At 41.8% G+C, this 26,943-nt stretch overlaps 1 protein-coding gene across 2 annotated transcripts in view; it reads right to left on the bottom strand.

Moving 5' to 3' along the window:
• Window positions 1-25,426, bottom strand: part of lrp5 (low density lipoprotein receptor-related protein 5) — a 161,774-nt gene extending 136,348 nt beyond the window's left edge. For both annotated transcript variants that reach the window (XM_078415374.1, XM_078415375.1), the window contains exon 1: window positions 25,239-25,426. In XM_078415374.1, the coding sequence (XP_078271500.1) occupies window positions 25,239-25,293 (55 nt within the window). In that variant the 5' untranslated portion in view covers window positions 25,294-25,426. The remainder of the gene's footprint in view (window positions 1-25,238) is intronic.
• Window positions 25,427-26,943: the final 1,517 nt, after the last annotated feature.

Raw genomic sequence — 26,943 nt, 5'->3', positions numbered from 1 at the left:
AATGTATCCCTTAAGGCATCACTGGTCATGCAGTGCATGTTTCCTCTTTAACAGGCAGAAACAGAATCTTTGGTTGATGGCTCAGGGATCACCATGAAAGAACACTCAAAGTCTCTGCACTGCAACACCGACCGATATCTTGCACACAGCATCTGCGAGCAGCAGTTTTCAAATGTCAGCATTGTGGAACATGTTTCCGGTGTTTCTTTCCTTGATTATAGCCCCTCCCTGCGAGTATTCTGTGCTTTTGCAGTTTGATTGATCTGCACCTCAAAGTGGCTTTGCCCACATTTGACATAATCATTCTTTGGGTCAGACCATTGAGTGTCAGGAGGGTTTTGTATCCCAGATATGCAGAACTTCACTCATCCAAGTGTATATCCTCATCTCCATGGCGGCCATAGTGCCACTGTACCTAGAGAAAGCCCTTTTATGTTCTTAACAAGGGTTATTAACTGGAAACAATAAATTTTGCTTCTAATACTACAGATGCAGCCTGACCTGCTGAGTATTTCCAGCATTTTCTTTCTTTATTTTCAGCATCTGCAGGTTTTTTTGATTTTCAAAGCTCTTTTAGCTCTGACTGTTCCCTGCAGCCCAATGGTTCAAAGTTTCCCATATAGCACGTGTACAGCAGCGACAAGTTCTGCATGTAATTCCTGCTGCCAGAAGATCATTAACTTGGTGCAAGAGGTACTGTGGTCTGCCGAAGTCTAGGTGATAATATTGTTATTTGTTTATCCTATCAGGATAGGATTTATTCACATTTGTTAGAGTATTGGCAAAGCAGCGGTAGAGGACACCGACAACGTTGCCTGGCCTGGTTGACAGTGCTACTCCGAGTCACAGCCAAGTCAAAGGGCCTTTATGGTCAAGTTAAGGCCAACATTTTTTTTAAATGTCAGACTTGAAGGGTACAGGATGGCGCCTAAAACATGGCTTACTGACTCAGTGTGGCCTACGAACCTGCACTGTATGATTGCGCCAAATGTATAGTAGGAATGTCACTGAAATGCATGCAAAAAAAAGAATTTCACTGTACTTAGGCACACATGACAATAAAGTACCATTGAACCATTAATTAGGGACAGTCAACATGGCTTTGTCCGCTGGAGATTATACCTTGCAAATGATTGAGTTTTTTTGAGAAGAAAATGATCGATAAAGTGGATGTTATCTACATGAATCCCAGTGGAACTCCACAAAGGGTTCTGGCGAAAGTCTCTTATTCCAGCTGGAAGTTGGTGACCACTGGAGTTCTGCAGAGATCAGTGCTGTGACCACTGCTGTTTGTGATATTTATAAATGGCTTGGACAGAAATATAGATGGGTTGGTTGGTAAGTTCATAAGTGATAGGAGCAGAATTAAGCCATGTCTACTCCGCCATTCAAACATGGTTGATCTATCTCTCCCTCCTAACCCCATTCTCCTGCCTTTTCCTCATAACCCTTGACAAGTTTGTAGATGACAATAAAATGGGTGGAATTGTAGATGGTAAGGAGTGCTGATAGAGGGATATAGATCAGCTGCAGCAGTGGAGGGAGGCATGGCAGATAAAGTTTAATCTGTGCAAGGGTGAGCTGTTGCACTTTGGGAGGTTGAATGCAAGGGGAAATTATGCAGTTAAAGGCAAGATCCTTGACAGCATAGATTACAGGATCTTAATGTCCAAACCCATAGCTCCCTGAAAGCGGCAACATGGGAGATGGAACAGCGAAGAAAGCATATGGCATGCTTGCCTTCATTGGTCTTGGTATAGAGTATAAAAGTCACAAAGTCATGTTCAGCTTTACTGAACTTTGGTATGGCCACATTTGGAGCATTGTGCGCAGCTCTTTTGCTCCGTTACAGAAAAGATGCAGAAGCTTCGGAAAAGGTACAAAAATGCCAGAATACTGCCTGGATTTGAGGGTATTAGCTATAAGGAGAGGTTAGACAATCATGGATTGTTTTCTCTGGAATGTCAGAGGTTGAGGGGTGACCTTATAGAAGTATATAAAATTACAAGAGGCATTGATAGAAGAGACAGTGAGCACATTTTTCCCAGGATAGAAATGTCAAGGACTAGAGGGCATTGCTTTAAGGTAAGAGAAGCAAGGTTTGAAGGAGATGTATGGGGAAAGTCTTTTTAGACAGTGGTGGGTATCTTGAATGAGCTGCCAGGGGTGGTGGTGGAGGTACATATATTAATGGCATTTAAGCGGCTTTTTGATAGGCACATGGATATGCAGCGATGAAAGGACATTGATCATTTTGGACCTACACAGTGAATGGCAGGATTCTGGGGAGTGTTTTAGAGCAGAGGGATCGACGAATGCAGGGACATAGTTCCTTAAAAGTGATGTCATATTGGCCTTCAATAGCCAGAATAGAGAGTGTTGAAGTTGGGAGGTTAGGCTACAGTTGTACAAGACATTGGAGAGGCCACATTTAAGGGTATTGTGTTCAGTTTTCCTTACCCTATTATAGGAAAGATATTGTAAAGCTGGAAAGGTTGCAGAGAAGATTTACGAGGATATTGCTAGGACTCGAGGGCCTGAGCTCTCAAGAGAAATTGAGCAGGCTCAGAGCACAGGAGAATGAGGAGTGATCTTATAGAGGTGTATAAGATCATGAGAGGAATAGATAGGGTTGGTGCACAGTCTTTTACCCAGAGTAAGGGAATCAAGAACCAGAGGACATGGATTTAAGGTGAGGGGGAAAAGATTTAATAGAAATCCAAGGGCCAATTTCTTTTTTTACACACAAAGGGTGGTAGCTATATGGAGCGTGCTGCCAGGAAGTAATGAAGGCAGGTACTATCACAATGTTTAAAAGGCATTTGGACAGACAATAGACAATAGACAATAGGTGCAGGAGTAGGCCATTCAGCCCTTCGAGCCAGCACCGCCATTCAATGCGATCATGGCTGATCACTATCAATCAGTACCCCGTTCCTGCCTTCTCCCCATACCCCCTCACTCCGCTATCCTTAAGAGCTCTATCCAGCTCTCTCTTGAAAGCATCCAACGAACTGGCCTCCACTGCCTTCTGAGGCAGAGAATTCCACACCTTCACCACCCTCTGACTGAAAAAGTTCTTCCTCATCTCCGTTCTAAATGGCCTACCCCTTATTCTCAAACTGTGGCCCCTTGTTCTGGACTCCCCCAACATTGGGAACATGTTATCTGCCTCTAATGTGTCCAATCCCCTAATTATCTTATATGTTTCAATAAGATCCCCCCTCATCCTTCTAAATTCCAGTGTATACAAGCCCAATCGCTCCAGCCTTTCAACATACGACAGTCCCGCCATTCCGGGAATTAATCTAGTGAACCTATGCTGCACGCCCTCCATAGCAAGAATATCCTTCCTCAAATTTGGAGACCAAAACTGCACACAGTACTCCAGGTGCGGTCTCACCAGGGCCCGGTACAACTGTAGAAGGACCTCTTTGCTCCTATACTCAACTCCTCTTGTTACGAAGGCCAACATTCCATTGGCTTTCTTCACTGCCTGCTGAACCTGCATGCTTCCTTTCATTGACTGATGCACTAGGACACCCAGATCTCGTTGAACTCCCCCTCCTCCTAACTTGACACCATTCAGATAATAATCTGCCTTTCTATTCTTACTTCCAAAGTGAATAACCTCACACTTATCTACATTAAACTGCATCTGCCATGTATCCGCCCACTCACACAACCTGTCCAGGTCACCCTGCAGCCTTATTGCATCTTCCTCACAATTCACACTACCCCCCAACTTAGTATCATCTGCAAATTTGCTAATGGTACTTTTAATCCCTTCGTCTAAGTCATTAATGTATATCGTAAATAGCTGGGGTCCCAGCACCGAACCTTGCGGTACCCCACTGGTCACTGCCTGCCATTCCGAAAGGGACCCATTTATCCCCACTCTTTGCTTTCTGTCTGTTAACCAATTTTCTATCCATGTCAGTACCCTACCCCCACAGGTACATGGATGGGATAGGGTTCAAAGGATATGGACCAAGTACAGGCAGGTGAGACATGTGTTGATGGAGCATGTTGGTGGCGTGGGCAAGTTGAGCCGAAGGGCCTGTTCCCACACTGTATGATGCTATGATTCTAAGATATACATGATGGCCTCACATTATGAGCTATAAGATGCTCATAAATGAATACTGGCAATTGGCACATTCCAGGCTACAGGTGTTTGTGATCAGGAACACACTCAAGATGAGTGCAGCCAACGCAAAGCCTTGGTGCTGAAGGGCTGCAATCTAAGGTCCTATCACCTGTGTGTACTATGTAAAAATTTTCATACACTTGGACATTTTGATCAAAGAGGCCACATAAATGGCATTGTTGCTTTGTAAATAGAATATATTGTTTTAATGACACCCCTAATGTGGTGATTTGATGACACAAAGAGGTTTAACTGCATGTTAGTGCGGTGTTTTGCATAGCTAAAGAGATCAAATTCCATTTTCTAGGCAAATATTCCCATTGATTCTTCTATGTCTAAATTTGGTATGAATACACAAAATTTTAAAAACATAGTGGCTAAGATATCAATATAATTTTAATGTATCGATAATCACTATTACTTTGCACCACGTAAGGGAACAGGGAATTATTACTATTTGGACAATTTATTTAAAAAACGGTTAAATGTCAAGTCAACAAAACTTGTTAAAATTATTTGGAATGGAATCAAACTATTTAATCCTTGCCATTAAATTTAATCAGCAAGCATTTGTGTCATGTACACTAAGATGGTCTTAGTTTCAATTACAAACCATATCTACATCAACCAAGGTGGCTACTATAATTGACAAAGACCTTGTGTTTGGGAGAAGAATATTACAAGCAATAATATTCCCTCCATCAAAAGCTAGAATGCTTATTAAAGGTTGCTTCAAATTTCATTGTAATTTTAAGTTTGTGAAAGGGGAAGCCATCTCTGATGCAATTTCTCTCTCTGTTCTTGTCCCTGTATTTAATGGGGAAAACTCTGCACTCAGCAGGTTGAAATATAATTTCTAAAGAAGGGTCTCGACCCGAAACGTCACCCATTCCTTCTCTCCAGAGATACTGAGTTACTCCAGTTTTTTGTGTCTATCTTTGAAATATAATTTTTATGTTTTCACTGCACTGTGTTACAGCAAAACCCAGCCAATATAGGCTCATAACTGCAGACATTTGTACCAGACCAGTGCTCGAAAAGGACAATTTCCTACTAAAGACTGTCAAGCCAACTCACCTTGACCTTCAACCGCTTTTCCAGCACTCAGTTCCCTTCCATTAATGTCTTGAAGTTATTAGAATTTGAGAGTTATACATTTCACACCAGTTTGTTGTCACTTTAAAGCAATGACAGGAGGTGGCCCGAACCAGTTATTATTTTTCTAGCAATTTCTGCACTACTGAAAGATATAAACTAATGTACAGAAAAATATAGATAGTAACTAGACCCTTAGCAGCATTGATGTACCGAGGGATCTAGGGGCCCAAATCCATAGCATCCTGAAAATGGCAACACAAGTAGATGGAGTGGTGAAGAAGGCATATGGTATGCTTGCCTTAATCGGTCGAGGCATAGAGTATAGGAGTCAGGGGGTCATGTTGCAACTTTATAACTCTCTACTTGGGCTGCATTAGGAGTATTGTGTACAGGTTTGGTCACCCCTTTACTGGAAGAATGTGGTGGCTTTAGAGAGGGGACAGAATGCTGCCTGGATTACAAGGAGAAGATGAACGATCTTGGATTGTTTTCTGTGGGGCCTCAGAGGTTGAGGGGTGACCTGACAGAGGTATATAAAATTATATAGAAGTATAACAGGCACAGATAGGGTATACAGCCAGAACCTTTTTCCCCAGGGTGAAAATGCCAAAAACTAGAGGTAATAGCTGGAGGGAGAACATTTAAAGGAGATATGCAGGATTTTCTTTTAAAACACAGAAAATGGTGGGTGCCTAGAATGCACTGTCAGGGGCTGTCGTGCACTCAGCAGGTTGAAATATAATTTCTGAAGAAGGGTCTCGACCCGAAACGTCACCCTTTCCTTCTCTCCAGAGATGCTGTCTGACCCGCTGAGTTACTCCAGCATTTTATGATACCTAATGATATCTCAGAAGCTTTTAGATAGCCACATGGATATGTAAGGAATGGTCACGTGTAAGCAGAGGAGATTCATTTGTTGGCATAAACATTGTGGATCGAAGCGTCTGCTCCTGTGCTTTACTGTGCTATGTTCCATATTTTCCGTTATACGAGATTGAACCAAGCAACATCTCCTCACCTAACTAACATCCTGTAATTTTGCACCTTCCATTAATCCCCATGTTTCTTTGAACTGCATCCTCCTCTTCCTCTGTCAGGCTAAAGGAAACCACAGTCAAAGGAATGAGATTCTGCTCAAAAATGGCATTAACCACTTATTAATTATTTATTCCTTCCAGTTGTGGAAACGCTTTCAATCATTAACATTTTAAAACCTATTTAAAAAAAATTAAAACATGAAAATAGGGTGGATCAAAGGATGCACACTTAACCATAATTACACGTCCATTAAATAATTTTCACCTAGAACTGCAAGAACAATTTAATTCAAAGCACACCAAAACAGTGTGCAGACAAAGGCACAGAGTGTTGGTGTGGTGCTCTTGGTATGCAAAAAACCTCCCAAATATTCAAGTGGTACAAAATATTTGGTCTCATATGTTCTATGCTTGGAAGAGACTCAAGTTGGGTCCTCTCATCAATTATTCTTTTAATATACAAGGTTGGAGGATTAAAACAAATGTTAAATAAACATTCTCCAAGCAGCACATAAACAGGAAATCTGATTTTTAAAAACTGATTGGTACCTCCAGGCCGAGGATCCAAACTTCTTGATCTTCTTGTTATAAACGAACATATCACACAACCAAATTCCGCAAATATGGGGTCCTTGTGGTCCCTTGTAAAATTATTAAGTGGCAGGAAATTACAGTTTAGTGAGATTCTGGCCCATTATTCTGGTAATAATAGCACAATAAAAAACATTTTTGGGGGGGTCAGTGCCTTTGTTTATTGTCATTGAGAAGATGGGAGCCATTAACTTTCAATCCATACAAATACTCTGGTGAGGGCTGCGACAAATTTGTTGAGGAGGGAATTCCACGATTTAGAACCAATATAAATGAAGGAATACATACAAAACTCAAATTTTCCCTTTAGCTTACTTACAAATGAAGAATCTAACCATGGAGTAACTCAGCAGATCAGGCAGCGTCTGTGGAAAATAAGGATGGGTGACGTTTCGGGAGGGAACACTTCTTCAGACTGAAAGTAGAGGCATGAGGGGGGCTGGGGGGGGGGGGGGGGGGGGGGAACTGGAGATAGGTTCTACTTTCAGTCTGAAGAAGGGTTCTGACCAAAAGAGTCACCCATCTTTTTTCTCCAAAGATGGTGCCTGGCCTGCCGAGTTCCTTAGCCATTTATTCACAAAATGCTGGAGTAACTCAGCAGGTCAGGCAGCATCTCGGGAGAGAAGGAATGGGTGACGTTTCGGGTCGAGACCCTTCTTCAGACTGATGTCGGGGGTGGGACAAAGGAAGGATATAGGTTGGCACTTTGCATTTATCTTCAGTATAAACCAGCAACTGCAGTTCCTTCCTACACATGAATCTAACCAAGCAGATGTAGATGTTCCACCAACAAAGATAAACAGAAATTGGAATGGAGTTGGAATTGCCATCTATCAGCAACAACCTCAGCCCCACAACCAAATCAGAGCTTGTACATTGCTAAATTAATCAGAAACAGCACGTCTTTTACATCATTGCCCTGAGGATGATTTACAAGATTATCGCTCACTAGGGTATCGTATCCAAATGATTCTAACTTTTTTCCCCCATTTTTAAACACCTGTAATAACCACATAACACTCTCTTTGTTCCTAATCAGAGCATGTCTTGTGTGTATCTTGGAATTAGAGTTGTACAGCACAGGAACAGACCTGTCAGCTCACCACATCCATGCCTGCCTTTTTGATCATCTACGCTAATCCCCAAATCCATATCCTTCTTTGTAATGTCTATGCAAGTGCCTGCTGCCTAAATGCCTCTTAAACAGGGAATATAAATATAACTTCATTACCCAGTGTACAGTTAACATTTTAAACCAACCACCTTAGATAATAGGTGGGGATAACAAATTTAAGATCTGAAGGAAAAGGATACCTGGGGTTGCATGAATAGGAATAAGGCAGCAACACCAAAGAGCCGGTGGTTTTGCTGTAAATTCATTGTAATGATACCTAATTAAAACCTTACAATCTGTTGCATGATGCTCCTTAAAAGTGCCTCAACTGTACAGACCATTGTCACTGTGAAAGCTTACAAGATAAGAGTGGGGTTTACAGGACTAAAAAAAAACCAGTTTTATTTGGTTCTGTTACATTTTTACTTTCTAAATTTAGTGTTTCTCATTTATCAAAGTAACACTTTGATATATAGCAAAGCAAAGAATGGTTATATCAATTTTAGGATTTGTTCACATTCTTTGTTGTTTGCTCATTTGTTTATTTGTAGTAACTAAGCTTATGCATAATAACAAAGTGTTATAGTCCATTTGAACCGTCATAAATAAAAAAGAAAACATGCATTCTTGCACTAATCATTAAACTAATAGTTAAGCAGCTAACCATTAACAGCTGACGTGTGGTTTATCTGACAGCCCAATAGAGCAAGGTAGAATTTACTGTAAAAACATAATAGATCTTAACTTCTTCCAGGTTAATCTCTTCAGAACAAAATAAAAATGTGAATCTCAGTCTTACCAAGTTATAAATGTTGCGGTGAAATTTTAAAATGCCATTTCTTTTCAATTTAGGTTTATTTCATAATTTTAGTTTTCCCTTTCTGAAATCAGTCTCTTTCCCATTGTGTTTCCCCTTCTGTACCTGGCATAGCTCCTTAAACCTTATTCTGGTTATTTCAGTTGTTGGAGATGCATTTTGTAGGAAGGAACTGCAGACGCTGGTTTAAACCGATGATAGACACAAAATACTGGAGTAACTCAGAGGGACAGGCAGTATTTCTGGAGAGAAGACATTTCGGGTCGAGACCTTTGTAGTTCTGTGAGCATGCTTCATTCACCTATACTCCCCATCCCTCTCCCCTTCCCCCAACTCCCCACTAATATCAGCTTGAATGGTCAGCATCTTTATGAACAAGTATGTTATGATTTGGTCCTACAGGTTAATCTCTTGGCAAAGAGGTCCTTCTACAGTTGTACCAGGCCCTGGTGAGACCGCACCTGGAGTACTGTGTGCAGTTTTGGTCTCCAAATTTGAGGAAGGATATTCTTGCTATTGAGGGCGTGCAGCGTAGGTTCACTAGGTTGATTCCCGGAATGGCGGGACGGTCGTATGTTGAAAGGCTGGAGCAATTAGGCTTGTATACACTGGAATTTAGAAGGATGAGGGGGATCTTATTGAAACATATAAGATAATTAGGGGATTGGACACATTAGAGGCAGGAAACATGTTCCCAATGTTGGGGGAGTCCAGAACAAGGGGCCACAGTTTAAGAATAAGGGGTAGGCCATTTAGAACGGAGATGAGGAAGAACTTTTTCAGTCAGAGAGTGGTGAAGGTGTGGAATTCTCTGCCTCAGAAGGCAGTGGAGGCCAGTTCGTTGGATGCTTTCAAGAGAGAGCTGGATAGAGCTCTTAAGGATAGCGGAGTGAGGGGGTATGGGGAGAAGGCAGGAACGGGGTACTGATTGAGAGTGATCAGCCATGATCGCATTGAATGGCGGTGCTGGCTCGAAGGGCTGAATGGCCTACTCCTGCACCTATTGTCTATTGTCTATTGATTTGACTGATCTAACATCTGATGCTACTTGATGTCCCACCTCTGTAAAATCTGCCCCTTTGTGAGACAATGCATGAAACTTATTGCATTTATACTTACATGCAACTGTTTTTTGTTGTAGCAAAACACAGACATAAACTTTCAAACATGGTTTGTGCCTGCAGAGCATTCTGAGCTCCATAAAATGAAGTATTGAGTTACAAGACTGCAAACAACTTTTTAAAAGTGATTTCATGCAAGGTACATGAAATTCTCCCAGATGGGTTTTTTTCTGAGATGTTAGAAATGATCTACTAAGATTCTCAGTGACAACACTTCCGTATGAATCCAAACCATCCAGTTGTGCCTCTGATATGAGACTTTTCGCAGAACAGATACAAAATGATTAAGCCATTATCAAATCCAGTTGGAAACATCAAATGTTCTTGGACACCGCAAGCATTTACAAAAAAAATCATTGTGATGTTAATTACAGGTTATAACTAACACAGGATTTCTCCATTGCAGTAGATAAGTATTCAGCATACCTGGTTTTAAACCTATACCTCTGTGAATAGAGTAGTTGCAGTGCCCTCCATAATGTTTGGGACATTTATTTATTTGCCTCTATACTCCACAATTTGAGATTTATAATAGAGAAAAAGAAAAAAGAAATCACATGTGGTTGAAGTGCACATTGTCAGATTTTAATAATAAAATATTTTTATACATTTTGATTACACCATGTAAAAATTACAGCTGTGTTTATACATAGTCTCCCCCCCCCCCCCCCCATTTCAGGGCACCATAATGTTTCAGACACAATTCATGTAAACAGACCTCCCAACATTTGATTTTACAAATTCAGAATATTGATGTCCAAAATTCAGAATTTTACATCAAAATTCATAATATGGCGCGTAATGCAACTTTTCAGCAAAAAAGTATGCACGCCAAATGCGCGTACACGTTGCGCTACATTCATGTGTGAAAACAACTATTATTTCCAACAGTCTGTAGTTCTTGGACTACATGTACAATGTCAGGCCTATCATGAGTATATTCTGCTCTTTATGGAAAGGTTATTGAACGGAAATACTTTTTACAACACAAAGAAAAAATTGTTTGGTTTTGTTTTCTCTATTTTGCTTTTTCCTTACACAAAATGTATGACTAAGTTATGAAGAGTTTCATTTAATACTGCACATACCTAATTTCATTGAAGACATACTTGCTCCAGTGGTCTTCAACAGCAAATCATAACAGTCCGTGTCCCCCCACCCTCTCCACCACCCCCCCTACCCTCCCCCCCACTCCCGACTCCCCCCTACTCCCCTCCCCCCCTTTCCCCCCGACTCCTGCCCTCCCCCCAGTCCCGCCCTCCCCTCCCCACCTTTTCCCCCCACTTCCACTCCCCCTCCCCCCTCCCCTCGTCCCCCACTCCCATCCACTCCCCACCCCCCTCCCACGCACATTCCACCCCCCCGACCCCACTCCCCCTCCCCTGCCCCCCCTCCCCCACACCCAATCCCCTCTCAACATCAACGGGCCTCGAGCTACGCAGCGAGCCTCGCGGCAAGGAAAGGCGAGGCCGGGCCAGCGGCGAGGCAAGGCCAGCGGTGAGGTGAGACCGGGCCAGCGGCGAGGCGAGGCCGGACAAGGCCAGCGGCGTGAGGCGAGCGGCGGGGCGAGAGGCAGGGTGAGGCATGTGTTTTGCAAAAAAATGTGAAGTGAAATCGGAATGGCGGAAATGAAATAAGAAAGCGGAAACCTTCCACCAAGTGCGGAAGGGTTGGGAGATCTGTGTAAATGAAAGTAATCATGTTTAGTATTTTGTTGCATATCCTTTGCATGCAATGACTGCTTGAAGTCTGCGATTCATGAACATCACCAGTTGCTGGGTGTCTTCTCTGGTGATGCTCTGCCAGGCCTGTATTGCAGCCATCTTTAGCTTATGCTTGTTTTAGGGGCTAGTCCGCTTCAGTTTCGGGAAATTATAGACCAGTTAGTCTGACATCTGTGGTGGGGAAGATGCTGAAGTCAATTATAAAAGACGAAATTGCAGAACATTTGGATAGCAGTAACAGGATCGTTCCGAGTCAGCATGGATTTACAAAGGGGAAATCATGCTTGACTAATCTTCTGGAATTTTTTGAGGATGTAACTAGGAAAATTGACAGGGGAGAGCTGGTGGATGTGGTGTACCTCGACTTTCAGAAAGCCTTCGACAAGGTCCCACATAGGAGATTAGTGGCAAAATTAGAGCACATGGTATTGGGGGTAGGGTACTGACATGGATAGAAAATTGGTTGACAGACAGAAAGCAAAGAGTGGGGATAAATGGGTCCCTTTCAGAATGGCAGGCAGTGACTAGTGGGGTACCGCAAGGCTCGGTGCTGGGACCACAGCTATTTACAATATACATTAATGACTTGGATAAAGGGATTAAAAGTACCATTAGCAAATTTGCAGATGATACAAAGCTGAGTGGTAGTGTGAACTGTGAGGAAGATGCTATGAGTTTGCAGGGTGACTTGGACAGGTTGTGTGAGTGGGCGGATGCATGGCAGATGCAGTTTAACGTGGATTAGTGTGAGGTTATCCACTTTGGTGGTAAGAATAGGAAGGCAGATTATTATCTGAATGGTGTCAGTTTGGAAAAGGGGACGTACAATGAGATCTGGGTGTCCTAGTGCATCAGTCACTGAAAGGAAGCATGCAGGTACAGCAGGCAGTGAAGAAAGCCAATTGAATGTTGGCCTTCATAACAAGAGGAGTTGAGTATAGGAGCAAAGAGGTCCTTCTGCAGTTGTACAGGGCCCCAGTGAGACCGCACCTGGAGTACTGTGTGCAGTTTTGGTCTCCAAATTTGAGGAAGGATATTCTTGCTATTGAGGGCGTGCAGCGTAGGTTTACTAGGATAATTCCCGGAATGGCTGGACTGTCGTATGTTGAAAGACTGGAGCGACTAGGCTTGTATACACTGGAATTTAGAAGGATGAGAGGGGATCTTATTGAAACATATAAGATTATTAAGGGGTTGGACATGTTAGAGACAGGAAACATGTTCCCAATGTTGGGGGAGTCCAGAACCAGGAGCCACAGTTTAAGAATAAGGGGTAGGCCATTTAGAACGGAGATGAGGTAAAACCTTTTCAGTCAGAGAGTTGTGAATCTGTGGAATTCTGTGCCTCAGAAGGCAGTGGAGGCTAATTCTCTGAATGCATTCAAGAGAGTGCTAGATAGAGCTCTTAATGATAGCGGAGTCAGGGGGTATGGGGAGAAGGCAGAAACAGGGTACTGATTGAGAATGATCAGCCATGATCACATTGAATGGCGGTGCTGGCTCGAAGGGCCGAACGGCCTATTCCTGCACCTATTGTCTATTGTCTATAGTTTTCTCTTCAGCATATAAAAGGCATGCTGAATTGGGTTCAGATCGAGTGATTGACTTGGCCCCTCAAGAATTAACCATTTTGTAGCTTTGAAAACTCCTTTGTTGCTTTAGCAGTATGTTTGGGATCATTGTCTTGCTGTAGAATGAACCGCTGGCCAATGGGTTTTGAGGCATAGGATGTGTCTGTACACTTCAAAATTCATTACGCTACTACCATCAGCAGTTGTATCATCAATGAAGATAAGTGAGCCAATTCCTTCAGCAGCCATACATGCCCAGGCCATAACACCCACACCACCATGTTTCACAGATGAGGTGGTATGCTTTGGATCTTGGGCAGTTCCTTCTCTCCTCCATGCTTTGCTCTTACCATCACTCTGATACAAGTTAATCTTCATCTCATCTGTCCACAAGACCTTTTTCCCAGAACTGTGGTTACTCTTTTAAATACTTCTTGGCAAACTATAACCTGGCCATTCTATTTTTGCAGCTAACCAGTGGTTTGCATCTTGCAGCGTAGCCTCTTAATTTCTGTTCATGAAGTCTTCTGCGGATAGTTGTCATTGACAAATCCACACCTGACTTTTGAAGAGTGTTTCTGATCTGTTGGACAGGTGTTTTGCAATTTTTCTTTATTATAGAGATAATTTTTCTGTCATCAGCTGTGGAGGTCTTCCTTGGCCTGCCAGTCCCTTTGCGATTAGTAAGCTCACCAGTGCTCTCTTTCTTCTTAATGATGTTCCAAACGGTTGATTTTGATAAGCCTAAGGTTTGGTTGATGTCTTTAACAGTCTTATTCTTGTTTCTCAGTCTCATAATGGCTTCTTTGACCTTCATTGGCACAACTTTGGTCCTCATGTTGATAAACAGCAATAAAAGTTTCCAAAGGTGATGGAAAGACTTGAGAAAGACCTGGTGCGAAGAGCTCTCTTTTACCTGTATTAAGGAGGTAACCAAACACACCTGAGCAATTACAAACACCCATGAAGCCATGTGTCCCAAACATTATGGTGCCCTGAAATGAGGGGACTATGTATAAACACAGCTGTAATTTCTACATGGTGAAACCAAAATGTATAAAAATGGCCTTTATTAAAATCTGACAATGTGCCACTTTAACCACACGTGATTTTTACTATTACAAATATCAAATTGTGGAGTACAGAGGCAAATAAATGATGGGTCTTTGTCCCAAACATTATGGAGGGCACTGTACGATGTCAAGTGCAGCTGGCTAAACTATTATCTCTAACTTTCAAAAGTGATTCTGCTTACAAGGGAAATAAGAACAGCCGATCTGTCCAATGTGATTACAGGAACCAGTCAGTTAAGCTTCTGACAAAAGTTACAATCGGAGTGTGCCAAAAAAATGAAAGAACAGCATTCCTTTTCTTCTTTTCAGGTCGTTAATTTAAATTTCAGAAGCAACATAAATCAATCATGCACCTTTTGAACAGACTCCAACAGATGCACAATGTTCAAAGCAGCTGCTGTGCAAATAATTTGAAGTGGAAAGGGGGCTATAATTTTCCAGATATCATAAACAGAAAAGAGTTTTAATTTACATGCATTTTTGATGTTGCCAAATCATAGAAGGTATCAGGATCCGAAAACTGCGATGAAAATCATCCAGTCATTTTCTCATTTCCATTGTCACAAGCAACAAGATCGTGTAACATCACAGGGATCGGCCCTTCAGCCCATGATGTCTGTATTGAATAAATTCCCTCCATCAGCTGAGATGACAGGTTACTTTTCCCTCAAGTGATACTCAGGAAATCCTATTTTCTAAACGGCTCAACATAATATTTTTCATGGCATTAAAATGCAAATACATGGACAAATTTCAGAATAAGGAAAAATATTTTCCTATTGGTAGAACATGTGCAAAATCAGAATCATATGTTCCTGATTGAACAACTGCACAGGAAGATCTTCTCATCATGTTCTTAACAAATTTATTTAACAATCCATTCTATATCCTGAACTTCTCCCAATGTGTAATCTTGTGCTTACCTTATTTCAATCAATGCTCCAAAAATTGTCCAATTTTTCAAAAACGTAGACACTAAACTCTGGAACGATTCTGCCAAGTAACCCTTTCTCCCAAAAATTAATCTGGACTAAGCTTTTGTGAAAACCAACATCTGTAGTTCCTTGTGTCTAGTTTATTGGTCATCTGGACCAATAACATATTTGCTCTTGTGGTAAATGTCAGTTGCTGCAACTTCTGTGAGAATCATAGTATGTTAAAGGAGCTACGTAATTAAAATTAGTTATTATCATAATACAGCTTCATAAACCTGAATTTAAATGCTCAATACATTTTCGTTAAAGATGCACAATATAAAAATTTTGCAGTTGGTTCAACTTATCATTTACAAAAATGAAACTTTGAAATCAAGGGATATGGAGAAAAAGCAGGAATGCGGTACTGATTTTGGATGATCAGCTGGCTCGAAGGGCCGATTGGCCTACTCCTGCACCTATTTTCCATGTTTCTACATAACTTCATAATCTTTTTTGCGTCAGTTAGCTCATTTGTGAAAAGGGAAGCAGAAAGATTTATACTGGAAGGAAAGCTTCCATGTAACAATTCACCCAACATACATAACAAGAAAAAGATGTCAGAGAACCATACACATCTCAATAGAATATTTTGATCTATACTGGCAGAACTCATGGTCTTTGTCATTAAGACTGGGACCATCTATTTATCTGTTTCCACACTTTCTTGCTTTCCTTTTCCCCAAGAAGTCAAAACTTTCCCTAATGTTGCCCGTTCTAGCTCTTTCCATTTTTCTACTTTCTTTCCCAGCTCTCTATGCATTTTCTTTACCCTTGAACCCAACATTTCAATATGCTCATATAACTCTGTCCTCACTAAAACGAGACAACTTTCTCTCCTGGCCTCTATTCTTCCTGTTTTGGGGATGCTGTTCCTTATCTGTCAAAATATCTCTCATCACATCCTTCTCAAAAATGTAGCCCCATAATATTTGTGTCATAATTTGACACCCTGTCTCCAAAGCTTAAAATCTGGGAATTGTCAGCATTTTAGTCAATTCTTAATTGTCCTTAATCTGCTGCAGTTCTCTTCTTGAAGACACTTCACAGTCCAGCTGTGTTGTAGGAGGCAATTAAACACACCCAAGCAATTACAAACATCTGTGATGCCATGTGTCCCAAACATTATGGTGCCCTGAAATGGGGGTCTATGTATAAGCACAGCTGTAATTTCTACATGGCGAAACAAAAATGTATAAAAATGACCTTTATTAAAATCTGACAAAGTGTACTTTAACCACATGTGATTTTTTACTGTTACAAATCACAAATTGTGGAGTACAGAGGCAAATAAATAAATGATGGGTCTTTGGCCCAAACATTATGGAGGGCACTGTAGTTAGATCCACATACCATGAAGGACAAGTATTTCCAAATGCAGACTGGGAAGAGGGGGGAGAACCTGCAGGTGGTGATGCCTCCATGCATCTCACATTCTTCTTAGTGGTGAAGATTGTGGGTTGAGAGATGTAGTTGATGTAGTCTAGGGTGATAACTGCCCCCGCTAATGGTGGAGGAAGCCAATGGATCCGGTAATGAATGCAGTGCTGTTCAAGCATGCTCCATTGTCCTGGATAGTGTTGAACTTTGAGAAATGAAGGATGTGCACCTGAAAAATATCCCATCAAGGCAACTGAAGAATATCTCCTCAAGTACCTGATATGCTTTGCAGCTGAGGAAAAGATACGGGAATGTCAGGAGGTGAGAAGATCGCTGCAGCACATCCTTGCCTTTGATTAACTCTTGCAGCTGTGGTATTTTGTGTGGCCGGTTTAGTTCAATTTCTATTCAATGATGATATCTAGGAGAGTGAAGATGATGAAGGGGGGGGGGGGGTCTCAACATTTATCATGCCACTCAATATAAAGGTGGGTAGTTAGGCCTCATTATTGGAGTTGGTGCATAGTACTTTTGCAGTATAGTTCTCTCCAATTTCCTGAGAATTTTCTCCTTTAGCATTTCTACCCATCTTTGCACCATTATTCCTAACATTCTCAAGGAAATTTGAAGAATACAATGTACAGTAGAAGTACTATACAACGACTACCTCCAATAATGGCTAACTACCCAAATTTATATTGAATGCTATAACCATTGCTGAAGCCCCCCCCCCCCCACCCATTAAATTAGTTTTAATATATTCATTTTTTAATGCAGTGGCCATTATTACCAAAGTCAACATTTAATTCCATCTATGACTGCCAATGTGATCGTAGTAAGCTGCACCTTCAATTGTAACAGTTCTGCTAGTAAATATACCCTCACAATGCTGTTCAAGCTGGAATTCTCAGAACAATGAAAGAAAATTGATATATCTCCAAGTTAGGATGGTGGAAGACTCAGTAGAGATTGCAGTTAGTGACTTTCGTATGCTTCTTGCCCTTGCCCTTTGTGATGTTAGAAGACCTGGAATTCAGAGTGACTTCTCTTGAAGCCATAATATTTATCTAATTACGATTCTAGTAATTTGTGAGTATTAGGATATTTATAGTGAAGGACCTGATTTCCAATGGCTTTGTTTTGCCAATGGTAGGTGATTTGATTCTGCCTCAACAAAAATAGCCCTTATTTGGTGTGAATCCCAGTTATTAGTCCTTGCTTGAATCCTATCCAGTTCTTACTGCTTACAGACATAGGCGGTATCATTTTCTGCAGAATTGCAAACATAATTGAATATTGCAGAATCATTTGCAAACATTTATTCCAAACTTATTGTAGAATCTATCCTGAGAAACACTTAGAACTGTGAGCAAGAGTGGAGGTGACTTCTAACAACCACAACCACCTTCCATTGTATTATTCTCCAGGAAATTGAAAGCTTTTCCCCAATTTCCATTGACTTCATTTCTACCAGAGCCCTGTCAAAAGAAGAGTTCATTTCCCTAATCTGTCCCTGGAATACAACTCATTTGTTCACCTTTGGCCCAGATATAGGTAGCCAAAAGCAGAGTGTTGTTCACAAACCCTAAATTGAACATCAGCAGACACATGTCCAAGAGTAAACTAATGGGGTGGTAATTTGTCAGAGTGGATTTGGGTTTTTTTGTCTTTAAATTTTAGTCTTGCTGAATTGATACCAGTGTTGCAATTGGACCAAAGCAGCTTGACTGAAGGTACAGCTGGTACTGGAGCACTCGTCTTCATTGCTGTAGCTGGGTTGATACTTTGTCCCAATGTCTTTGTTACCATTGACCCAGCTTTTTCTTCATGTTATCTAGAGTGAATTAAACCATTGGAGGATGAGCTTCCTTGCTGTGGTTAAGATCAGTCATCCATTCAATAATCTGAGGATAACCACAAATACTTCAGCCTTACCCTTGCAGTCACATGCTGAGCTCCACACATTTTGTGAATGGGAATGTTCTTGGAGCCACCTCCTCCAGTTGTGGAGATCTGTCCTTTTTCTTTGCTAAACATTTATTCCATAATTTCCCACCATTATTCAAATTTAGATATTGCATAACTTGAGAACCTTGATCTGACCTGCTGGTTGTAGAATTACTAAGTTCTGCCAATTATGCTGTTAGCACACATATGCCCTTATGTTGTTGCTTTGCCTATTTGGCACTTCATTTTTAGATACACCTGTTGCTGCTCCTGGCACGTCATTCTACATTCTCCAATGAACAGTTCCCTGGCTTGATAGCGATAGCACTCATTAAATACACCATGAGGTTACAGATTGTGATCAAATGCAAAGTTTGCTCCTCCTGCAAATCATCTACTGCTTCATGGATGCCCAAATTTGAGCTGACAAATCTGTTCCAATTCTATGCAGACACAAGAGATGGAACATGCTGGAATCTACAGCAATTTATTTTTTTTAACTTCTGGAGGAACTCAACAGGTCAGGCAGTATCTGCGTAAGGAAATGGACTGTCGACGTCTCAGGTCGAGAGAAATGACCTTGTCCCTAAATATCAACTGTCCATTTCTTTCTATCGATGCTGGCTGTCCCAATTGCACTCAACATGGAGGAGGGTGACTTTTGGTGTGAACAAGGAATATTACCTCCACTCCTACATATCTTACGGTAGACAGACCATTTGCAGAAGGAACCTTAGAGAGGATGAGAACAACCTGGTTTACTTCTCTTGCCAATTTACTCATCACCTGCTGCTGACCACTTTAGCAGCTCTGCCTCTGTTCTTCAGAATACAGCAGCTCAGTAGTGCTCAGTCTTGGTGGTGAACAAGGAAATCCCCATCAACAATATACGTGTCCTTGCTGCTTCCAATACCTCTTCCAATTTCTGTTCAACTTTGGCAAGTAACGATTCAACAGCTGAGGGAGGGCAATAGGTTGTAATCAGAAGATTTTCCTTCCCATGCATTGCCCGATACGGAGACCATGGAATCTGGAATCAAAACTGACTACTCCTAGTGTCTTATTTGTCCAAACTTCATATTCCATCGCTGGTGAGTCTGTCCTGCCAATGATTCATGATAGACCCAGAAAGGGAGGAATGCTTCACATTTGAAAAGTATAATATTGTGAGTATGATGGTGTCAACCTGTTGCTTGACTCTTCTGTGAGATGGATCTCCCAGCTTGAATCCCAGACATTCAGACAGAGGGATTGTACATGGGTTGAGTGGGCGAGGAACCACACTGATGTGTCTCAATTGAGTACCCAAGTCATTGCCAGGTGGTCTATCAGTTCAATTCTTGTGATCCAATCTTGTATTTTTTAATACAACTAAACTATGTCAAATGGCAACTTAACAATCAACCACGTTGGTGGGTTTTGAGTCACATATTTGCTAGACCAATTAAAGGCAGTAGATTTCTGTCCTCAAAGGATATTGATGAACCATATGTATAAGAAAATAACTGCAGATGCTGGTACAAATCGAAGGTATTTATTCACAAAATGCTGGAGTAACTCAGCAGGTCAGGCAGCATCTCGGGAGAGAAGGAATGGGTGACGTTTCGGGTCGAGACCCTTCTTCAGACTGATGTCAGGGGGGCGGAACAAAGGAAGGATATAGGTGGAGACAGGAAGATAGAGGGAGATCTGGGAAGGAGGGGGGGAAGAGAGGGACAGAGGAACTATCTAAAGTTGGAGAAGTCGATGTTCGTACCACTGGGCCGCAAGCTGCCCAGGCGGAATATGAGGTGCTGTTCCTCCAATTTCCGGTGGGCCTCACTATGGCACTGGAGGAGGCCCATGACAGAAAGGTCAGTCTGGGAATGGGAGGGGAGTTGAAGTGCTCGGCCACCGGGAGATCAGTTTGGTCAATGCGGACCGAGCGCAGGTGTTGAGCGAAGCGATCGCCGAGCCTGCGCTTGGTTTCACCGATGTAAATAAGTTGACATCTAGGGCAGCGGATGCAATAGATGAGGTTGGAGGAGGTGCAGGTGAACCTTTGTCTCACCTGGAAAGACTGTCTGGGTCCTTGGATGGAGTTGAGGGGGGAGGTAAAGGGACAGGTGTTGCATCTCGTGCGGTTGCAGGGGAAAGTGCCCGGGGTTGGGGTGGTTTGGGTAGGAAGGGACGAGTGGACCAGGGAGTTACGGAGGGAACGGTCTCTGCGGAACGCAGAGATGGGAGGGGATGGGAAGATATGGCCAGTGGTGGGGGTCCCGTTGTAGGTGACTGAAATGTTGGCGGATGATTTGTTGGATCCGCTGGCTGGTGGGGTGGAAGGTGAGAACGAGGGGGATTCTGTCCTTGTTGTGAGTGGGGGGATGGGGAGCAAGAGCGGAGCTGCGGGATGTAGAGACCCTAGTGAGAGCCTCATCTATAATGGAGGAGGAGAAGCCCCGTTTCCTGAAGAACGAGGACATCTCTGAAGCCCTAGTGTGAAACACCTCATCCCGGGCGCAGATGCAGCGTAGACAGAGGAATTGGGAGTAGGGGATAGACTTTTTGCAGGGGACCGGGTGGGAAGAAGTGTAGTCCAGATAGCTGTGCGAGTCAGTGGGTTTATAGTAAATGTCCTTCACTAGTCTGTCTCCTGTGATGGAGATGTTGAGGTCCAGAAACGGGAGGGAGATGTCGGAGATAGTCCAGGTATATTTAAGGGCAGGATGGAAATTGGAAGTGAAGTGTATGAAGTCAAAACTACGAAAGGAATCAATCAAGTAAATGCACGGAGTCTTTTGTCCAGAGTTTTGGAAATTGGGAACTTAAGAAACATTTAGACAGGTACATGGATAGGGTAGGTTTAGAGTGATATGGCCCAATCTCAGGCCGGTAGGACTAGTTTAGATGGGACATGGTTGGTCAGCGTGGGCATGTTGGACTGAAGGGCCTGTTTCCATGCTGTATGACTAAATTATTCACTCTGGTGAACCATATGGCTTTTATCAATGATTTAGTAGCTTCATGCGGATTCCAGCTTTCTTTTTCCTTCCCAAACCTAGCCAACTCAGATTATCTTGCTCAGCACAAAATGGAGAACTGAACCAGATATCTTACCGAAGTGAATAATTTAGTCATACAGCATGGAAACAGGCCCTTCAGCCCAACATGCCCACGCCGACCAACCATGTCCCATCTAAACTAGTCCTACCGGCCTGAGATTGGGCCACATCGCTCTAAACCTATCCTATCCATGTACCTGTCTAAATGTTTTTTAAGTTCCCAATTTCCATACTCTGGGCAAAAGACTCTGTGCATTTACTTGATTGATTCTTTTCATAGTTTTGTACACCTCTATAAGATCACCCCTCGTCCTCCTGTGCTCCAATAAATAGAGTCCTATCCTGTTCAAGCTCTCCCTATACCTCAGGCCCTCAAGTCCTGACAACATCCTCATAAATCTTCTCTGCACCCTTTCCAGCTTGACAACATCTTTCTTATAATACGGTGCCCAAAATTGAACACAATACTCTAAATGTGGCCTCATTAATGTATTCTACAACTGCAACATGACCTCCCAACTTCTATACTCAATATTCTGACTGAAGTAGCCAATATGCCGGAAGCCTTTTTGACCACTCTATCTACCAGTGATGCCACTTTCAAGGAACTATGTACATGCACTCCCAGATCCCTCTGCTCTACCACACTCCCCAGAGCCCAACCACTCACCGTTTAGGTCCTGCCCATGTTAGATTTCCCAAAATGCAAACACCTCACATTTCTGTGTATTAAATTCCATCAACCATTCCTCAGCCCACCTGCTCAACCAATCAAGATCCTGCTGCATTTTTTGACCATCATCTTCACTATCTGCAATACCACCCACATTCGTGTTATCTGCAACCTTGCTAATCATACCATGTACGTTCTCATCCAAATAATTGATATAGATGATAAACAGCAATGGGCCCAGCACTGAACCCCAAGACACAACACAAGTCACAGGTCCCCAATCCGAAAAGCAAACTTCCACCTTCACCCTCTGCTTCCATCCATGAAGCCAATTTTCTATCCATTCAACTATCTCCCCTTGGATTCCATGCGATCTAACCTTCCAGAGCAGCCTACCATGCGGAACCTTGTTCTGAAGAAGGGCCTTGACCCAAAGCGTCACCCATTCATTATCTCCAGAGATGCTGCCTGTCCCACTGAGTTACTCCAGCCTTTTGTGTCTATTTTTGATTTAAATCAGCATCTGCAGTTCCTTCTTACACACTTGTTAAATGCCTTGCTGAAATCCGTACTTACAATGTCTCCTGATCTGCCCTCATCAACCTTTTTGGTCACATCTTCAAAAAACCCAGATGCGAGACACACCCTCCCATGTCCAAAATCATGCTGACTATCTCTAATCAGCCCTTGTCCATCCAAATACTTGTATATCTTATTCCTCAGAATATCTCTAGTAACCTTCCCACCACAGATGTTAAGGTCCCAGGCTTTTCCCTGCAGCCCTTCTTGAGTAGAGCCACAACATTTGCCACCCTCCAGTCTTCCGGCAGCTCACCATAAATCTGTTAGGGCACCTACAATTTTCTCCCTAGCTTCCTAGTGTCCTCAGATATATCTGATCAGGCCCGGGAGATTTGCCTACCTTCATACGCCACGGGACCTTCAGCACCTCTTCGACCATAATACTGACTGCCCTCAAGACACTTCCATTGACTGCCCCAGTTCCCCATTCCCCAATTTCTCTCTGGGGATGAATAAACTTTTATTGTATCGTATGTCTTTCTCCATGGTAAAAACCAGAAGAGAAATACTCATCGAGGTCCTTGCCCATCTCTTGTTCGTCCATGCCGAGTTGACCACTTTGATTTTGAGCAGCCCCACTCTCTCAGTCATTGGCCTCTTTAAATCTCTAATATGTCATTAAACATTGAGGGAAATTTACTTTTATGTGTCCGCATTGTTTCATGGCCCAAACGGCAGATTAATACATGGTTTGATAGCTCAACTCTTCCTTATTCCATGAGCACTTGGTACAGTTAAACCAAAACCATGTTCTCATCTTTGAAGTGAGAATAGTGTTTAATAGTAAAATATATTAAACAGGTAACATGTTCAACTTTTTTAAATGTTTTAGGTGTAAGGGAGGTAATTCTGCAATACAATCTAATCCCAATGTCACAAAGCTACAACAGTAAAAAACACCCTATAAATGTTTCTTCTGGTAATAATGTCATCACAAATATTCCAATGTATTGAGAACAAGTTTTAAAATTTAATACACCAAAGGTAAACTTTCTTAAAAGCCAAACTATTTTATAAATATAGCATTTGAATCTCTGGATCACATACATGTAATCTGCACATGTCCTTCACAATTGAATAAGTTTATTGCTTCCTTGTAGAATGGTTTATAATATTTGGCAACTTACAGCACAAATATTCAAGAAAGGTTGGAGCATCATTTATAAATATATTCATATTTTCTAATTTAACCGTTAAACTAATGTGTGTTTAGATTTTAACCAGGACAATTAATTTTAAAAATAGACATGAATTGATCCATAGACTCTTTTCCAATCTAATATATTGTGGCTACAATCCATTGAATAGCACATTTAGAGAATGCCTTATGTTTCAGGTTAATCAGTCCCATCGTTTAAAATTGAACAAAATATCATTGAGGTACAAAGAATATAGAAAGTGTGGATTACACCGTACGTTAATATTAAAACAACAGATGAAACATTGGGTTCAAACTAAACAGCCTGGATCGGGGACAGCTCATGAATGAATAACCCATTTAACTTTCTGTACAGTATCATGTACACGAACTCCCACTCCATACAAATTTACTTCTCCTGGATGTTCACATTCCAATATTTAAGTTTTAACTTCACCGTATTGGCTAACACGCGCTTATATTAAAAGGTATGGATTTCGTGGGAAAACTTTGCGCATATTTTAAGCTTCTGTTGGCTGAAAATTAATCATTAACTAATACGATTAGCTAACAGTTTTTGAAACACACAACTTGTTGAAATTGTACAGATGTCATTTTCCAGAACAGAAATATCGCACTATAAATACATACACACCGAAAAAAATGAGGTGATCGTACTAAAACCAAATAAAGTGCCAACAATCGCAGACATATATATACTTGCTACTTGCTCTAGACATGCCAATTCCACACAGGTCGAGGGATACATTTTGACGAACTTTTCAGAACACGAAGTGACACCCGACACGACGTCTTAAACGCTTGTATCCGCGGCCTTGGTATAATTGATGTTTTCATGTAAGCGTTTTGCATATCTAACCTATTTCAATTTAGCCTACACGCAGTTTAACATTTACGGTTCAAGCTACTAAAATCTTCTAAAGACCAAATGAAACGTGTAATCAAAAGGACTACGATCGTTCATGCTTTATGTCGGGGAAAAAATATATACATCGCAATGGTCCGAAGATGGGGTTTTTTCCGCTGCCACTCAACGCTGGAAGCAGCCGGTTTCTCCAAAACTTTCATTTACTACAAATAGAAACGGAGTGAAGCAACAATGTAGAGCCCCCCGGTAAGATCACACAGATAGCAAGCAACACCCAGTTGGACAACAGACACGCAACGCAAAGCAACCCACGCCTACCTGTTGCAATCAGACAGTGACTGAAGGCGATCAGCGTTAGTAATAAAGTCTCCATTTGCAGTCGGAGGAACAAGTGAAAATGTTTCACTCGGGCCCCATAGTTACAATGTATCGCCCCACACGCACAAGAGCTCCTTCGCTCGCTCCCCTGTCGCCAGCTCTGTCCCCGCTGGACAACTTTTCCTTCCTTCCCTCCCTCCCTCCCCCCCAGCCACTGCCGAACTCGCCAGCGGAAGCCCAGCCACTCGTTTGATTGACTGCGGTCTGAGCCCAATCGCCAGGAGAGCCCCGCACGCTTGCCCTTTCAAGCTGCGAAATCACTGAGTTGCAGCCGTCCAGTAACAAGCGGGCAGGAGGCAGGACCTTCACGCCCACCTTTCCCTCCAAATAGAAGTTCGGCTGACTTGAAGAATTTCGTCGATTTGGCTCCGTGCCACAAGACCGTCTGGAAGAGTGTCGCTTAAGCAGAGTAACGATTGCGTTCATGTAAAGTTTCTTGTAGTTTTAATATTTTTGTTTAGAGGTTCAGTTTGCAGGCGAGCGTTCATAATCAAATTATGCCCCGGGGAGCTAGAGTTATTTCCACAAGTGTTTTCTTTTTGTACAAGCAGATTTTTCAACTACCGAAAAAGAACATGAAAAACTTCTCTGACGTGAATATTGCTGCCTGTTCCTCCAGACATTAATGAGAGGGAAAATACGCCAGACAGAGGAATCGATTATCTCTGTGGTTACTTTAAAAAAAAAAGTAGCCAGACACTCCAACATTCGCTTCGAAATGCAGAAAAAAACACTGCCACCAATTGGTGTCAAGGCAAATAGCAAACTATCTTTGTTTAAATGCGAGGCAGCTCACCCCTGTATAAGAATCTTGGCCCACTTAGAGAGTATATCCACTTAGATATTTACCGCGGTTATGGCTATTTTCCGTGTTTAAATACTCCAGATAAAAGTTAAACCCAAAATGTCGTATCCAACTGGATTTGCCAAAGTGTGAATGTAAAATTTTAGCCCCCTCTCTATCCAAACTTCCACAGATGTGTCATTGCAATAGTGCTTGCACTGATTTCTTTGTTTAATTTGCTACTTTTTTTCAGTTTTTGCAACTTGAGTATTTGGAAAGAGACATTTGTGTATGTGACTTTTGAAAAATCAGAGCTTTGTTCACAGCTTTATTTTAATTTAGGTTGAGTAACTAGATTAAAATCCAGACACTTTTCTGCTAGATGATTTTCAACACTAAAAAGTCGAGTGGTTTTTTACTTTATTTTAATTCATCCGATGTATTTTCTTTCATTAAAACTGGGATATTTTTTTGCTTTCTGAAGAATATGATGTCTGCTAGCCAGTCAACATGGTGAGTGACAGTGTGACTCAGACTAAGCTGTGTGAGGTTAGATATGCCCCTTGGGGACATTATTTGAAACAATAGGGAATTATCTGTTTTCCTCTGGTTTCTTATTACATGATGGGAACATTAATGTGTTTCATTCAATAATTTTCCTTACTAAAGAAAGTAACTCAACTTCAGCTAGGTTTCCCTGACTAAAATTAGGAAACTGCTTTGTGAGGAAATGCAACAAGAACTTGTCTAATCTAGAACCATTTAGCATGGCAGAAACCATAAGGAACTTCAGATGCGTTTGTCAAAAAACTTGATATTAAACTACATTGGGAAATATTTCCTTCATGCTTTGAGACTTCC

This window comes from Rhinoraja longicauda, chromosome 18, assembly GCF_053455715.1.
Source record: "Rhinoraja longicauda isolate Sanriku21f chromosome 18, sRhiLon1.1, whole genome shotgun sequence".
Taxonomy (NCBI): Eukaryota; Metazoa; Chordata; class Chondrichthyes; order Rajiformes; family Arhynchobatidae; genus Rhinoraja; species Rhinoraja longicauda.
This window is presented reverse-complemented; position numbering and strand designations above follow the sequence as displayed.